General features: G+C 39.3%; 1 protein-coding gene across 2 annotated transcripts in view; it reads right to left on the reverse strand.

The window, feature by feature from the left end:
- Nucleotides 1-17,204, reverse strand: part of OXCT1 (3-oxoacid CoA-transferase 1) — an 87,181-nt gene that overhangs the window by 64,000 nt on the left and 5,977 nt on the right. For both annotated transcript variants that reach the window (XM_035309174.1, XM_035309173.1), the window contains 2 exons: nucleotides 4,535-4,670; nucleotides 1,766-1,915 (listed from right to left, as the gene is read on the reverse strand). In XM_035309174.1, the coding sequence (XP_035165065.1) occupies nucleotides 1,766-1,915; nucleotides 4,535-4,670 (286 nt within the window). The remainder of the gene's footprint in view (nucleotides 1-1,765; nucleotides 1,916-4,534; nucleotides 4,671-17,204) is intronic.

The raw sequence follows: 17,204 nt of genomic DNA on the forward strand, positions 1-17,204 counted from the left end.
AGAAGGACAGAAGAAGGACAGAAGAAGGACAGAAGAAGGACAGAAGAGAGGAAGAAAAAAAGAATTCCTCGTATGTTATTAGATTAAGAAACTTCAGGAAATTTTGCATGCTTTTATGAAGCCAGTTAAATCCACCAAAGAGAAGTTAGTTGGACTAGATCTCCGCCCTCTCCATGTTCTCTGTCAAGGAGCCTGAAATTATCCAAAATCCCACAGCCACAGTGTGGCCTCCTCAAGAACCTGTTCTTCACCATCTTGCTTTTTGTATGAGAACTCATCAAGTCTATGTAGATTCATATTCAACTCCAAACAATATGGATGTACCCAGAAAAATCAACCACTAACCTCTTTGTTATGCATGTCCATTATTAAGTACGGTATATAACTAGAATAATTGCAGACAGGAAAGCAAAAAATATTTAAAATAAAAATAATAAAAATAAATTAAATAATAATTAAAAAAAAAAAAAAGAAAGAAAACCCTATTGTCTTAGAAAAGAGGAAGTGAATTATTTCTGACTGCCAGTCACTACCTACTCATATACAAATCCTACAGAGAAACATGAAACAGCTTTTCTCCTAACAATGCAGAAAGTTAGAGCATACACAATACTACTAGTATCTAATTGAAAATCTGTGAGAGGGGAGAAAACGTGACAAAGGCATATCAGAAGTTAGTTTTGCAGGCCTGTAGAGGTAGATCTGAGTTTTTATAAAATGGCACTTGCACTTGAAATGGGTTGGATTAGATCTTGTTAGTGATGTCATTAGTCTCCAAAAGACTGAGGAGAGCAAGAGAGACTTTTCTACAAATGTTAAAAGTAGAAGAAAATTGTTATCAAAATTGCAAGGTATATTTAATAAACAAGAGACTCCTTCAAATGGTGAAAACATCAAAACATTGAGTAGGAAAATTAAGGAAAAAAAAGACTAATTTAATGTTTCAATAATGAAAATACCATTGCTTAAAATAAAAAAATCAATGGAGGAAAAAGTTACCTTTCCACCAGAGATGCTCCTGAGAACATGGGAAGAGTTTAATGCCTGTGGTAGCTTAACTGGAACTTAGAGCATTAGCCCCATCTATGTCTTCAAGTACAATTATAGCACTGAGAAATCTCTTCCCTTCTCCAATTTCTAGAACTAATTTCAATATGAAGTCCACATTTCTCTTCTGGAAGCCAGGCTGATTTCTTGCAATTTTAAATACTCATACTAAACATCGTTTCAACTGCTGGCAAAAGTTTCCTGAATGTGTCAACTGAGCTTTTCCTGTTTAACAAGAAAATGCCTTGTCTCTTCTAATACTAAAGCTTCACGTACAGCTGCAGGGCTGCTTACTCCACACCACAGTACTTAAGGAGCACCTGCTATACTATACACCATACTATTAAAAGGAGCTTGTTCTCAATCTGTATTATGTGCTGCAGTGGATTGGTACAAGATTTTGTTTTAATTCACAGGGTATGGTCAGAGAACTGAGTCAAGTGAAGAGTTGAGTCTTTTCTCAGCAAGAAAGGTTTTCCCCTTGATCCACTTCTAAGTCACCCTAAAGCTGTAAGAACTTTAATAACACATTACAGGGGACAGGAATGAACAGGGGGAGGACAATTATTCTACCTGGTACTGTAGACATACTATTAATCCAACATACCAAGGTTAAACTTGGCCAGAAACAGCTTAAACAGCAGTTTGTCTTGGAAGTCTGTATGAAATTCAGTTTTCAAAGCAGAAGGTGTCCTGAAAACAGATCAACAGATCTTACCTCTCTCGGCTGACTGGCAATGGCAATGGTGCCATCTGTATTGTATTTGATAGGCGCGCCCCCTTCCTGCACCAGTGTCCCATAGCCAGTACTGGTGTAAAACGCTGGGATTCCTGCTCCTCCTGCTCTAATACGTTCAGCGAGCGTACCCTGTGGGAAAACACATTCAAGAGCTAGTAAATTTGTCCAAAGTCATATAAAATTTAAATGTCACTTTCCAAAAAGGAAACAACATTTATCTTAACATAAATATTTCAAACCCCTGTATTTCCCTGCATGTTATTAATTCACTTTATTGTTCACCAGTGTACATATACTGTAGACCCGTCATCGTCATGCAGATCTACACAGCTTGTCTATGCAGTCCACAAAGCAAATTACATGCATAAGGAGTTCAAGGTCTTTTGGATGGAACTACTGAGCATGGAGTAGGAAGATGGAAAAAATGAATTGCAAGGTGATAGAGAGGTGAGACTTTTTGAAATGTGAGATGTGACAAGTGCCCGGCTATTTCCATGTCAGCTGACTGAACCACAGAATCACAGAATGGTTTGGATTAAAGGAGAACTCAAAGATCACCTAGTTCCAATTCCCCTGCCACGAGCAGGGACACCTTCCACCAGATCAGGTTGCCCAAAAGCCTCATCCAGCCCTGCCTTGAATAGATCCAGGGTTGGGGCATCCACAACTTTTCTGGGCAACCTGTGCCTCAACTCCCTCATAGGAAAGAATTTCTTCCTAACATCTAATCTAAATCTACCTTTTTTTAGTTTAAAGCCGTACCACTTTAGTTTAAAGCCATATCACTCCACCCCCTGACAAAGAGCCCCTCCCCAGATTTCCTGTAGGCCCCCTTTAGGTACCAGAAGGCTGCTATAAGGTCTCCTCAGAGCCTTCTTCAGGCAAAACAACCCCAACTCCTTCAGCCTATCTTCACAGGAGAGGTGTTCCAGCCCTCTGACCATCCTTGTGGCCTTCCTTTGGACTTGTGCTAACAAGGTGATGTCCTTGTGCTTGGGGCCCCAGAGCTGAATGCAGGACTCCAGGTGGGGTCTCATGAGAACGGAGAGGAGGGGCACAGTCAGCTGCCTCACCTCATGCTGCTTTTGATGCAGCCCAGAATATGGTTGGCTTTCTGGGCTACAAACATACATTGCCAGCTCATGTCAAGCTTTTCTTCAACCAACACACCCAGATCCTTCTCCTTGTGGCTGCCCTCAATCCATTCTCCACCCCGCCTGTATTGGTGCTTGGGATTGCCCAAGCCCAGCTGCAGGACCTTTCACTTGGCCTTGCTGAACCTCATGAGGTTCTTACAGGCCCACCTCAAGCCTGCGCAGGTCCCTCTGGAAGGCATCCCTTCCCTGCAGCATGTCGACCACACCACACAGCTTGGTGTCATCGGCAAACTTGCTAAGGGTGCACTTGACCCACTGTCCACATTACCAACAAAGATGTTAAAACCCCTGTATTTCCCTGCATGTTATTAATTCACTTTATTGTTCACCAGTGTGAACAAAATACCAGCCCCTGAGGAACACCACTCATCCCTATCTCCACTTGCCATTGACTGCAACTCTTAGAGTGCGACCATCCAGCCAATTCCTTACCCACTGACTGGTCCATCTGTTCAATCCATGTCTCTCCAATTTAAAGACAAGGATATCATTGGGGACAGTGTCAAATGCTTTGCACAAGTCCAGGTAGATGTCAGTTGCTTATTCCCTGTCTACCAATGCTGTAACCCCATCATATAAGTCCACCAGATTTGCCGGGCATGATTTGCCCTTAGTGAAGCCACATAGGCTGTCACCAGGCACCTTGTCATTTTCCATGTGCCAGAGCATCGTTTCCAGGAGGATTTGTTCCATGACTGGGTATAAAAGGAGAGTTCCTGTTCATCTCTAGTATTCTTAGACACAATCGCAATTGACTGAGCCCAAGGGACAATTTCTGTAAAGTCTTACTACTGTTGCTTTGCCTAGAGACTTAAGTTAGTGGCTGTTTCAAGTCCAAAAGCTTTGCATCACCTTTGGAAATGCCTCCCAATAACACGATGTAGGTTTTAAAGTTATAGTACCTATTTTATTAAACTAGTTCTCAGCAGAATACCGATACTCATAATTCTAGGATCTCATTATATTCCGGCTATGCAGGTACCTTGACAGTGCTAAAAAGTTGTAGGTGTTGGATCATAACACTGTAGAAACTAACTCAGTTGAGATTTAATAAACAAGCACAAAAAATGTATTCTAAATATGGTCTCAGAAAAAAAATGGTCTCCTCTTTTGCTTCTTACCCACTAGATGGCAGACACTGCACACACAACTTCCCCAAAAAGCACACCAGAGCTACCATCAATATGGTAATCAGGGATTCTCAGACTTTTTCCCCTTATATGGGCCACAGCAGTAAGCCAGGCATAGTTTGTGTGTTTTTCTATCACCCAGGAGGAACTACCAAGGACAAACATTGTACAATAAAACATACTGTATACACACACACACGTGTGTGTATATGTATGCATGTACTTATATTTACTTGAAACTAATGCAACATATCATGCCGTAACACAAATTCACACAATATGACCAGTTAGATCTTAACAGAGCAGTTGCAGTCTACAGCCCATGATCCTAACTTGGCAACTGCCATCTTTCTCTACTGCACATCTGCACAGAGAGAAAACATGAAGAATTAATTTAAAAGACCGCTTAAGGAACATTCTATTCAGTATTTTAGATAAAAATAAATCACCAGTCTTCTTACCTGAGGTGTAAGCTCAACTTCAAGCTCACCAGATAAATACTGGCGTTCAAATTCAGCATTCTCTCCAACGTATGATGATACCATGCGCTTTATCTGCTTAGTCTGAAGCAGAAGACCAAGTCCAAAATTGTCAACACTGTGTAGAAAAACACAAGACGATACTGGGCATTTATAACTGTTTTGTTGTATGCAAAGAATCTCATAAATTTAACAACCTAACTAGACAGGACAAACTTATCTTCCCCCATTTCTGATGTAAGGAATTGTAGATTAAAAAAATAAGAATAATAAATTACAATTTTAATAGGGAAAAAAAGCATCAAAGCTAAAACTGAAATGTAGGAGTCTATTGCTCACACCTCTTCTCTTCAAAGGCACTGAAGAAACCCAAAACTTCATTTTTAAAAACATTTTGTATGTCACAGCTACAAATATGGGCTTCACAAGTGCTGTTATTCTACATACATGCACCTTTAAAAAGCTTTGCTAACTAATAAAGGGTCAGACAGGGCACAACCTGGCTTTTAGTAAAGAGACTTATTTTTTGTTTGAACTCTTGCTCCCTAGGGAGAAGGCCAGTTAAAGTGATCATTCAGCAGCTCAAGGAGAAAGGTACATTCACATTTATAGTGCTGGATTGTACCCAAAGCAAGAGAATAATTATATTTAAATTTTCTTACTACAGTAAATGTTCCACTTTCTTTTTAAGAAATTGTCTACTCCAGCAACATTACATTGGACATTAAAATTGCAGTCAAGATATTCTTGTCTGTCACAATGACAGCTTAAATTGAATGCCAAAGGTAACAAAAGTTTTCCTGGGCCAATGCTTCAAAATGTTCCTAAATTCTAACATCCTAAAGATGGTCTTTGTTAGTCTTTAGCATTTTTGTGATTTTTGCCACCCTGTATTGTGTACTTATAGGACCAGAACACACTTCAGGTTTCTGTAATGATTCATAAATGGAAATAAACAGAAACCGTATTACAAATAAATGTTTCTTTCACATTCCCACATTATGCGGGATATTGGCAGACTGGTACATGTTTCTGAAGCTCCTCTACCTCTATGCTGATCTCTGTAACATGAGTGGAGAACTCAGATCCTCCACACACAACATGGGAAAGATGCCACGATGCAGAGGTACCTCACAGAAGTGATGTGTATTTGCTAACAGCTGTCTCAATTCCATAAAACAAGATTATCCACACACTGGAGTCATATGTCAGCATAAGAAACACTGAAAAAATGTTATGAGTGTTCTATAAGAAACCAAACCCAGTACCCAGCACACTGTAATGAGCATGCATGCATTTACAATACACACATCCTACTGAAAACACTACTCCTGAAGAAGAGCTTCCCAAAGGTTGTATTTTTAAATTATATTAATTTCTATTAAAGAATATATGAAATATATCATTTCTCAATATTAATCTCACCCTCTTGACATTCTTACACTATGATGTCTACAGTACTACTTCTTTCTCTAGATAGTCAGAAATGAACTTTTTCCACTAATGACCACATGAAGAAAGTAATGCTTCAGACCACTTTCCTTTACACATTACCCAAATTATCATTAAGCCATTAAGCATGTCCCTAGTCCTGGTATTATATAGTATGGCAATGGGAAGGGAAAAAAAGAAAAAAAAGGAAAAAAAAAGAGCACCAATGCTAAGAAAGTGTACTGATGCTGAGCATGCCTAGCGTTACTTGTTTTACACAATAAATAGCATAGTTCAAAGGAAATAACCTGCTGGACAAAAAACAAACCTCATTCAATTCATATTAATACTCCACCACTTTAGCATTCCATTTTACACATCCCAGCTGTGACCTCCTGGCATACTTTCAAAAGGCCAGACTCAAAAAGTTAGCACATAATCTGTATTTATTTTCTCATAGAAAAGCAGTAATGGTGAACATAACCCATGCATTTTTATTCTGAAGTTTAATTCTGGTTAATTAACTCGGACCAATGCAGTATTTCTGTTGTGGTATATAATACATAGTATTTCCCAGTATTTACAGTTCAGAAAGCTCCACAGATCAACACAGAGCACAAGCTTATCTCACAGCGGCTGTTTTTCCACACACCGAGGCATTGAAAGTCTAAGTTTCAAGCAGAATGAGGTGGCTCAGGGGTTTCCTTTGAATTCTTCTCCGAAGTGATTAAGCCAAATTCACTAAAGAGACGCAGCTGTCTCTTCTCCAGGCTGTACCAGGCCCGACTCGCCCTCCAATACAACAGCAGGACTATCCTCTTGCTTGCCAGCACTGCAGCATGCATTGCAGTGTTGCATGCAAAGTGAGAAGGGGCTGAGCAGAGTAGTACCAGGACCAGCTACTCCCCTCCTATCACAGTGCTCGTGACAGCTGCACAGAGCAAGATGTGCAGTCAGAAGGACTTCCCAGTTGCATGTATAATGAGGACTATTTTAAGATTTGGCAGCCTACTTCTATGCATACACAAGCAATCTGGAAACTATGCATGAGGAAGTAAAACAAAATTCTCTTGTATGATTCTTCAAGCTTATTTTTTGCTCTGTAGATGTAAAAAAAAAAAAAAAAGCAGCTTTCCCCACTCTCTCTAACTCTGACCTATAAAAGAAATCCAGCTCTGATGCAATACCATACAATGTCAAAAGTGTTCCAGCATGCCAAAGCTTTGAGAATAAAATCTGTGCCACACGGAAACAACCTACATTTCTAACTCCCCACAGGAAAAACTTCCAGAGGCTTGGAACTAAAAAAGCTGAGAGTAAAACAAGAAGTCTTGTAGGCAAAGAAAGGGATTAAAAATAAATAAAAATACAAGCACCACAATTTGCTTTGTAGTGTCAGTCAAAGCAGGAAAATCCCTCTCAAAAGAAAACCATCAAACCCCAATTTATCATTATAAAATATAATAATGAGCAAATATAATAGACCAGCTAATATCTGACAGCAGTTTAAAGGGGTTGTATAACTAGCGTATTGCACAGTAAAAAAGGTACATTAAGTAACAGTCTGCAGAGCTTTATGGTGGAGCAGTGTTTTGAACTGTCTACAAATTGGAGTTTGCTACTCCTGTGTATCATCCCCAAGGTCAACACAGCACTTAATGTTTCAAAATTTGCAAGCTATCAGACAGAAAGAGGCAGACATGAGATTTCTGCACACAGGCAAACTTGTGATCGCACATGCACAAAAGAAAGGAATTGCAGCAGAGGGCCAAAAGCAAATTTGTAATGGTTATAAAGAAATTTCTGCCTCATTTCACCAAGATGCCTACCCTCTGCTTCCACAGGCTAAACAGCAGCTACCAGAGCATATAGTCCTTAGCAGGAGTCTGTGTATCTTCATGCAAGATCCTATACAGGTATGTTTGTTTCTCTCATGTATGATGACAGGAAAGTATCACCTCTCAAACAAAACTTTGTAGTAACAAAAATCCCTGTAAGAATTAAACAAAAAGTTATTATGTCACACTCAAACCAAGGTGTTTCTAAGTCACTCCTTCTCCATATCTCAAAGGAGGTCAATTTATTCAAAAATAAAACTGCAGTGAGGATCAGTCACTGAGCACATAGGCCATGCAGCCTTTTTTTCCTAGCACGATGAGAAGAGGCATTCTGCCTTCAGACAATCACGCACCAAGCAGCTCTGCCTGCCTGCCACAAAGAATTACTTCCATTCCCAGTGATTTCATCTTCAGAGAAGCATCACAAAATCCAATTGCTGTTACTCTTCCTATATGTGTATATCTTATGTCAATTATATGCAACATGCATTCAGGTTTCCAGCTGAAAAACCCTCTATCATGGACATTGTATAACCTTTCAAGCACATCAATAACCTTTCATGCACATTGTTTTTCATTTCCCTCCAAAATCTCACTTGGAACACTTCATCCTAATTTCCTATTTTATATTTTCTGTGTTTGTTTTTTTTTCCTTAAACTAGAATATTTTAATAAAACAAATTTTCAGACAATTGTCAAAAAGCTGCTATCATTCCCATTTTCCCCGTGCTTTGCCCTTTACTTAACATCTCCATTCTGGAATGAATGTAAAAAACAATTTCTGATTTAGGGAAATTTCATTCAGTGTAACTTTTTTGTTTGTTTTAGGGTGATTGTTAATTGCTTGTTCTTCCTTTCCATGTTCTACTGCTTTCCTGGTCTTTTTGTTTTGGGCACAAAAGTTTCTTTGAATTTTTAAGCTTTGTTTATACTGAAAATATTATCCCTAAATATCTCTCTTGCAGGCAATGCCCTTGCTATCAGATAATAGCTATAAGAAGAAAAATCCTTCACTGAGTGAATGGAAAGGGAAAGAATGCATCCTGAAACCGGGTTCAGTCCCTTAAAAATTTAAACAAAGGTGAGTGTAATAAAAATGTGTTGCTCTGAGCAGGAAGGAAAGAGGCGTGGTGGAAGTTGTTACAGCTTTTACATATACTGTCAGAAGAAGGAAAGTACAGAGACAGAGAATGCTTTCTTTTACCCTCAAAGCCATCACAGTTTCTTTCCCCTTCTGTATTAGGATGAAATCCAAATCTATAGAATAGAAACAAATACAGAAAAGGAGATCTAACATGACACTGATCAAAAATACAGCTGACCCAAATTCATAGTCTCTGTTTTACCAATGCTGACCGGAAAATGTAATCACAATCCAGCAGGTCTGGTTGTTCAATAATGAATTCCCTTCTATTGTTCTGTGCCTCTCGGACTTACAAAATCTTCCTCTCAAATACCAGGGTCAGCCTTTTCTAATAAACTAGCCAAAGAAGTCTCCCAGGTGGATCTAGCCCACAAATCTCAAATACACTTCAAATAGTCTCGACAACATGCCTGTGTTGTACTCCAGATAAAGGTAGGTGGCAGTTCTCAGACCTTTATTTCTTTGGAGTCACGAATAAAATACATTCTACAGCATCACAGAGAAGATGAGTTTATGAAGTTTCCAAGCTTCACACAACAACAAGCCCTACGCAGCCCAATGAAGCAGGTAACAGAAATTTGGATTATTCTTCAGACAAAAAGGCAGACTTGGGACGTCACACTGCTCTGGCAAAAGACGTAAGATGGTTTTTCACTCCTTTTGAGTAAACAGTGCTAATTATACTCTCCTCTCTGCCTTTGTAAAGACGTTTATATGTATCAAAGAAAAGCATAAGTGTATGTATAAAGGACTGGCTGCCCTTACTGGGAACACTGGAAACTGCTAGTGAGTAGCATCAATTAGTTTGATGGCTTTGTTCTGTATCTCTTAAAGAAGTTTTTTTCCATTCTTGCTGCCCAAGGATTCTCCGGGACCTGAGGTGGATATTCCTTGGAGATCACACCAAGACCAGAAGTCACTGGATATGACAGGTTAGTGTGTATATTTGGATTTTGTAGTATAAAAATATGCTGGCCAAAGTGGAGCTAACATGACGACATACCTGACCTCCCTCCACCTACTATCTATCCCCCTACTAGGGGATTGAAAGGATGGGAGGGTAACTAAATCATCCCTGGAGATGACCACAGATTGAGAAAGAAAACCATGTAATAAAAATATTCAGGCAAGGCAGAAACTAGAGTTTCTTGTAACTTGCTGTTTCCTGAAAAAAAGCATACTTTTCTTCATCCTACTATTTTGGTTAGTCCTTTTGTGGTCCCAAAGTTTCTGACATGCAGACATTCCTCTGAAGAATGCTTTATATTGGAGAACAAGTCTTAGGAGGAGCAGCTGAGGGAGCTGGGACTGTTTAGCCTGGAGAAGAGGAGGCTCAGGGGTGACCTTATTGCACTCTACAGGTACCTGAAGGGAGGCTGTAGCGAGGTGGGGGTTGGTCTATTCTCCCATGCGCCTGGTGACAGGAAGAGGGGGAATAGGCTAAAATTGTGCCGGGGAGGTTTAGGTTGGATATTAGGAAAAACTTCTTTACTGAACGGGTTGTTAGTCACTGGAATAGGCTGCCCAGGGAAGTGGTTGAGTCACCATCCCTGGAGGTCTTTAAAAGATGTTTAGATGTAGAGCTTAGGGATATGGTTTAGTGGAAGATTTGTTAGCATTAGGTCAGAGGTTGGACTCGGTGATCTTGGAGGTCTCTTCCAACCTAGACTATTCTGTGATTCTGTGATATGAAAACACTAGTCAGCTTCTGGAGATACATGAGCTGTCTCTCTCTAAGCATTCGGCTGGTCACAGCATTGCACAGCTATGCATGAAACCTGATAATGTATGGATCTGTTCCAGAGCTAGAAATTTTCCTGGCAAGAGGCTAGAAGTGGGAAAGAGAAATAATTTCTTCCATCTCTGTCCACTTAAAAGAGAATTCATCTAGTCTCTTTTTACTTTCTAACTTTAGCTTTACAGTCCTCAAAAGGATCTGCTCCAAGTTACACAGATTGTGTTTCCTGCTAGGTTCACACTTGCTGAGGAAGTCCAGGTAGGGTCCTAAGCTGAGAGGTACGGACCAACTGCTGTCTGCTTGTCAGTAACACGCCCTTAAAGTTGCATGTTCAGGGGCTGCCCTAACTACAGAATGAAACTTGACCAACATGATAAAAGGCTGAAGAAACCATCCAAGTTCTTAGTGATGCACATTCACAGCCCCACAAAAATCATCACAAAGTGTAATCCTGGCAGCATCCTTTGTAGCCTTTGTGCAGAAAATGAGTGGATGGCCTTTGCCAGAAGACACCTAAGTGCATGCAACCAAGGATAAAATAAATGTGGGCAATCACTCATCTAACTGCACTTGATGTCTCGCATTGTCCAGTCATCAAGCTGTGAGAGCACGTCCCACAGTAATCCCCTATGCATTAGGTGAAAAGATTAGTGAGAAGCTAGCTAAGCCAATATGCTGTTTCTGCTTCTTTTCTGTCCTGCATTACCAAGAGAGCACATGGGAAATGAGAGGAAGATGAGGGGTGGGAATCAACTAGCAGAGAGAGGAAAACTGTTTTTAACTTCCTTTTTTTCTTTCCTTTCTCCTAGGAGATCTTTCCATCTGTCCTAATGAGAACTGGTTAATGAAAGGCAGAAAAGAGAGGTAGAAACTATCTTAGGGAAGATAACTGAGAAGACGGGAATAAGAGAGAAGTAGTGGAGCTTCAGTATGCTAAGGCACTCCCAGTCAGAAGGAAGAGGTAGGACAGAAAGCAGGGCAGGTCACAGCTTCCAGAACCTGTAGTATCTGTCTCACCACCTTTTTAGCCCATGGCAAAGGATGAAGAAAACGATGCACTGAACTTCTCTCAGCTCAGCAGACCGAGACTGCCCCTTTCACTCTGAGGGGAAAAAGACAAAAGAAAAAGGTGCCCATGGTTGCTGAAATCATGAAGCCCTGCCTGCAAGCTATCAGCATGACTGAGCTTTAAATTCTCTCTGTTCACTCTCCACACTGTTTGCACTGCACTCTTCTCCCTCCACTAGTAAAGCCTTCTTAGGGAAACTCCATCCTCTCTGCTCCAGTAACTCCATCTCAGCTTCAGCCTCACAGCGAAGTAACAGTATGGTTCATCTGCCATCCTTCTCCCCCCCAAAAAAGACACACCACTGCTTGTACAAATGACTAGTGCAGATATATATGCCATATCAAAATGCTGTGACGGCAGACAATTTTTGAGAAAGACAAGTACTGCACATTGGAAACTTACGTCAGCAGCAAGCTCTCCTCTCTCCACCTTTCTGCTATAAAGTGGCATATCATGTTTTTAATACAACAAATAAAACAAGTTCCATTCAGAGCTTTTAAAACTTACCCTATTTTTCCTTTGCAGTAAAGTTAAATAGTATAGACTTAATCCATTAAGTATGCAAATTTCATCATGCATGCATCCTACTTCCCGTCTCCTGGCTGATAGCTAAGTTTAACTTTTATTGACACTTTTCTAAAATGAAGTTGACACAATTCTTCGAACACGCTGAGTCCTCCTCATTTGTAATCACAACCTGCAAGTCATCCTCTGAGCTAATTTCTCAGTAGTTCCATGTAGTGCAAAGTTTAGTACAACTTGCCCTGCCAAAATCCTAAATAACCTCCACACTAAAATTAGCAAGATGACCTGGTCAGATCTTGAGAGATTTGCAGTTCAAAGAGGGTCAACAGTCTAACAGCTGTAATAAGGCATCCAATTAGATTCTTACAAAATAAATAAATAATAATAAAAAAAAGAGATTAGAGGGAAAAAGAAGTAAATTGCCCCAAATATTCATCTTAACACTAAAAATATATTACAGACTTGCCCCATTACTGTGGCAACTTGCCATATGTAAGAAAGATAAGAGTCATTGGTGACCTCGTATTTCACTTGTGAAAGAATGTCTGAGATGTTTAAAGAATTTATGTATGCAGAAATTATATCACAATTTAAGATCTCCTGAGCATTATCTTGATTGTACCTCTGTGACATACAAGCTTTCTTCACGCTCTCCCATAAACTTCTCCAGTTACATTTTTCACCCTGAATCAAGTGATTGTCACTTTGATGATTGTTAGAAGCACTCGACACCTTATGGATAATACTACATGGAAAAATTTCTCAACTTTCTGTGAATTTGAGATGCGACTTCTACCAGAAGACTTCTTTTAAAAAAAAAATAAAAGGAAAGAAACGTATACATTAATATACAAGGAAGGAATTAGGGCATGGGAATTACATACACAAGAACAAACAGGAAGTCTATGTCAAAGATGGCAGACAGCTCAAAGTAACTACTGACAAACGAGATAAATTTTATCTATGTTAAAGTTTATTAAACCTGTCTTTAAAAAATATTTAATTGTTAAAACTAGAAAAGTACCATTCATACGTTTGAATGAGTATAGGGTGCACAGTCATACAGTAAGTTTCCCATCTAAACTGTACATCACAATATTGCCATTGAATAGTTCCTTATCTGGCGACTCTCTACCTGCAGGTAGTCCATTATGAAAACCATGCATTAGACTCAGCTGGACTTAGTGCACACAGGCACAATGACCAAACATTTATCACAAGGATATTTTCTCCTTAGTAATGTGTACTACTGTAACATAAAACTAACTTCTCCAAAATGAGCACAGAAACTGAAGGTTTGAAAAGCTGCTAATACCTTCTTAGCAGATAGCTTGAACATCTGATAATTGGACAGCATGTGGTCAATCTCCCTTAAAATGGTCACCCAGGTGATTAGTAATTATGATATATTAGCTGTGACTTTTCTATTTTTACTGTAAGTGAAACCCTACTGTTCAATGCTATTGCATTCAAAAAGAATGTGTATTTAAGTCCAACAAGCAGACAAAACCCGGAGGAAGTAGATCATTTGTAACAACAGTCAGACCACATGTGCACCTAGTACTAGTAATGGACTTCATTTTTACCTAGCACAAAGTCAGTCTATTGAGATGGTAGAGACAAAATAAAAGTATTCATCTCAGAATGTGATTATACCCAAAATTACTTAACCATTTCATGAAGCATAATTAATGAAAAATAACAATTTGGAGCCAATTTCTTAAACTTTCATTTTAAATGTTTGGCTTTGTTAAGTGTTAATGACAAGATTAGTTTTGTTGCAACACAGATCCTGAAACAACAGGCATGTAAGCCTGCAAAATGGGAGCCTTCGTATAAGTTGACCTGAAATGTCCAAGTCTACTATAACCTGAAGTCAGCAGGCACCAGGTACTATGAAGTCATAGGGCAGATAACAGAACAGCCATGTGCAAGAAGGTACTCTTATGTCAATCACAGCTATGTTGGGAGTTTACTGAATCAAGGTTTAAAATAAGGATGCACTGATGTATGTGTAGCTAACCAAATTTAAACAACAATGCAGCAAAGAAAAAATAAAATGGATTCTAGAAAGATACTGAAATAGAATCTTCTAAATTTAATGGGCATGTAATCATACATTGTAAAGGAAATACTTAAAATATGAACAACATAGGCAAAACAAGTTATAAGGGAAGGTGTGAGAGTATGCATATTAAAAGCACACCTAGCCACTATAGTACCTTTCAGTATCTCCCAAGGTTCACAAGCTCCAGTTTCCCCTGCAGCACGTTGTGTAAATAGCAAAGATATGGGATATTTGTATTGCTTCACTTTCAAACACTTTGCTTTATTTGGCTTGGCAAAAGAGTAACTACTCTTAAATATGCCATTTCACTGGCTAGTGCATAGCTTATGCACTACAGAAGCACACAGCAACGGGCAGTGTGTTGAGCAGGATCATGTTTTTAACTAAGGTGCCCAAGAGCACCTCATACAGGACTGTACATCCCCTCCCTGGCAAGGCTTTCACAGGTCAAAACAAGAACTTGACCTGCCAGCAGCCATATGAATCGAGGAAGGACTTGCAGAAGGAATCTCCTCCCTGCTGCACTGTAGCACAGCACAATAAGGTGTGAACTTGTGTCCACATACTCCTCTGAAGTTGTTTCCCTGCAGTGCCAAGCATTTCTAAACTTGGCTGAACCTTCTCTCCAGCTAAAAGAACGGAGTTGGTAAAGGTGCAACAGGACTTCCTCCTGCTCTCTCCTAGATGCAAGCGAAGCATTGTCTCCTTTGTGGCTCTTTAAGTCACAAACAGATCGCTCTGTAAGAACGTTTTGCAGTTCACGCATATTGAAAGACATGTGACTTAATCCGTGTTGCTCCACTGTTCTCTAGATGAGGCTGCCTGTCTGCATACTTGGCTCCTTCTCTGCTCCAATTACAAGTTGCCTTCTAACCCCACTGCCGGATGAAAAAAAGACACTAACCACAGCCAATTACCTCTTGTGCGCTGGAAGAGCTGGAGAATAGAAAGCAGTTACAGTCAGGAAGATGAAACACAGCAGGGTATCAGCTGCAGCACAACACTCAGCAAACACCAGAGCAAAATACTGAATCCTGAGGCATCTTGGGAAGTGGCAAGTTAGTCATCTCACAAAGTACTTGACATCCCAAGATTAAAGGAACAACTCACCCTTTGAATACTACTGCTGCAGGGCATATGAATGCTCTGCTATTTCAGTTTTCAAATCTATTTACTAGTATTGCAATACTTGGTAGTACCACTATGCTTTTTGCTATGGTATTCTAAGATGCTTAAACGGTTTCACTCACTGTGATGAGGATATTGACTTTATTAATGACAACATCTGTGATTTGATTCAGATGTCAAACCCTATCAAATTATAGCAGGCTAAATTCCATATAATAGTTAATAAATAAAAACAAAACATGAGGCCATATTCTTAAATAAATTTCAAAATAGACAATACTGTTTAATATGAGATTAAAACCAGGCTTTTTACAAGCCAGCCTTCAAGAAGAACCCAGATATTCTTGGGCATTTTCAAATCTTCATATGTGACACCATCTACAAGGAAAGCCTAAGCACAATTGCTGCTCCAACAGCCCCTCAGAGGTAACAGCCATTAGCAGGTATACAAAAAGAAATGAGGATGCAGGTCTGAAGTACCTTTAAAATCTGTAGAGGTGGAAGCCTGCACTGGAGACAGACTCAAATACCAACACTTTGAGTATGCCTAAGGGGAAGCACAGATGATCATACTGTTTTGTGAGGTGCTTATCAGACTTCCATTAACGTTCATGGAAAACCAAACATTTTACACTGATCTCTCTAGCCTCAAAGACCAAAGAATTTTCAGGTCAAGTCTTTCAAGCAAAATTAATTCCAACCTATCACAGAATTAGAGAATAACAGAATGGTTTGAGTTGCAAGGGACCTTAAGGAACACCCAGTTCCAACCCTGCCCAGGGCAACACCACCTTCCACTAGAGCAGGTTGCCCAAAGCCCATTCCAACCTGACCTATATATAATACCACCAACAATCTTGATGATATAGTAGATATTCTATATTACAGAATACAACAGAAAGTGTCTACTTCTTGATTCCATTCCACGATGCTTCTCTTTTCACATTTAAACCTCCACAGGCCTCCGAGAAGCATTTGTGCACTCACTCGATGCATATGCATGTCATTCAGAAATAAGGGTAAAAGGAAAGTGATTGATCTTTCATAAAAATTTCCATCTCTTTGTCTCCTTTTTAGCATCCAACAGAAATTGTTTTCAACAGGATACTGAAGGGTTTGAGTGTGATTCTCTATTTGCTAATGCAAATTATATCTATTAATACACATGCATAATAGCAACCGTGAGAAACTGGAAAAAAAAAAAGATTAACCTATTGTGAACTTCAGCTGCCTAGATTATATATATAGGAACAATGTTTCTTCTAAAAACAATAAAAAAATAAAAAAAGAGAACCACAACTGTACTTCACTAAAAGTAAACAAAAATAAAGCTAGTAGCATATTTCTAAGGTATCTAAAGACCTCGAAGAGGAGAGAACAGAAGTGGGAACCTTAACAGAACGAAGCATAAATAACTCATACCTATACATAGCAGAACTCAATCAGTAGCTGTGTGACCTTCTATCAAACATCAAAGGTTTTTGATGCAACAGGAAGGCCATATACTTTGCCAATTTAGTTGGAAGTGCAAACGCAAATTCTTCAGAATTATCATAATGATTGCTCAAAAGAATATTCCAAAATTTGTAAGATTATCTATCTGAGAAAAAACTGTTGCCTGGTTTTGCTCAAATACATTTTTTCCCTTATGATATCAAGCTTTTAAAGAATAACATTTTCTGAAACACTTCTCCCTATTACCACTGCTAAT

Source organism: Oxyura jamaicensis, chromosome Z, assembly GCF_011077185.1.
Source record: "Oxyura jamaicensis isolate SHBP4307 breed ruddy duck chromosome Z, BPBGC_Ojam_1.0, whole genome shotgun sequence".
Taxonomy (NCBI): domain Eukaryota; kingdom Metazoa; phylum Chordata; class Aves; order Anseriformes; family Anatidae; genus Oxyura; species Oxyura jamaicensis.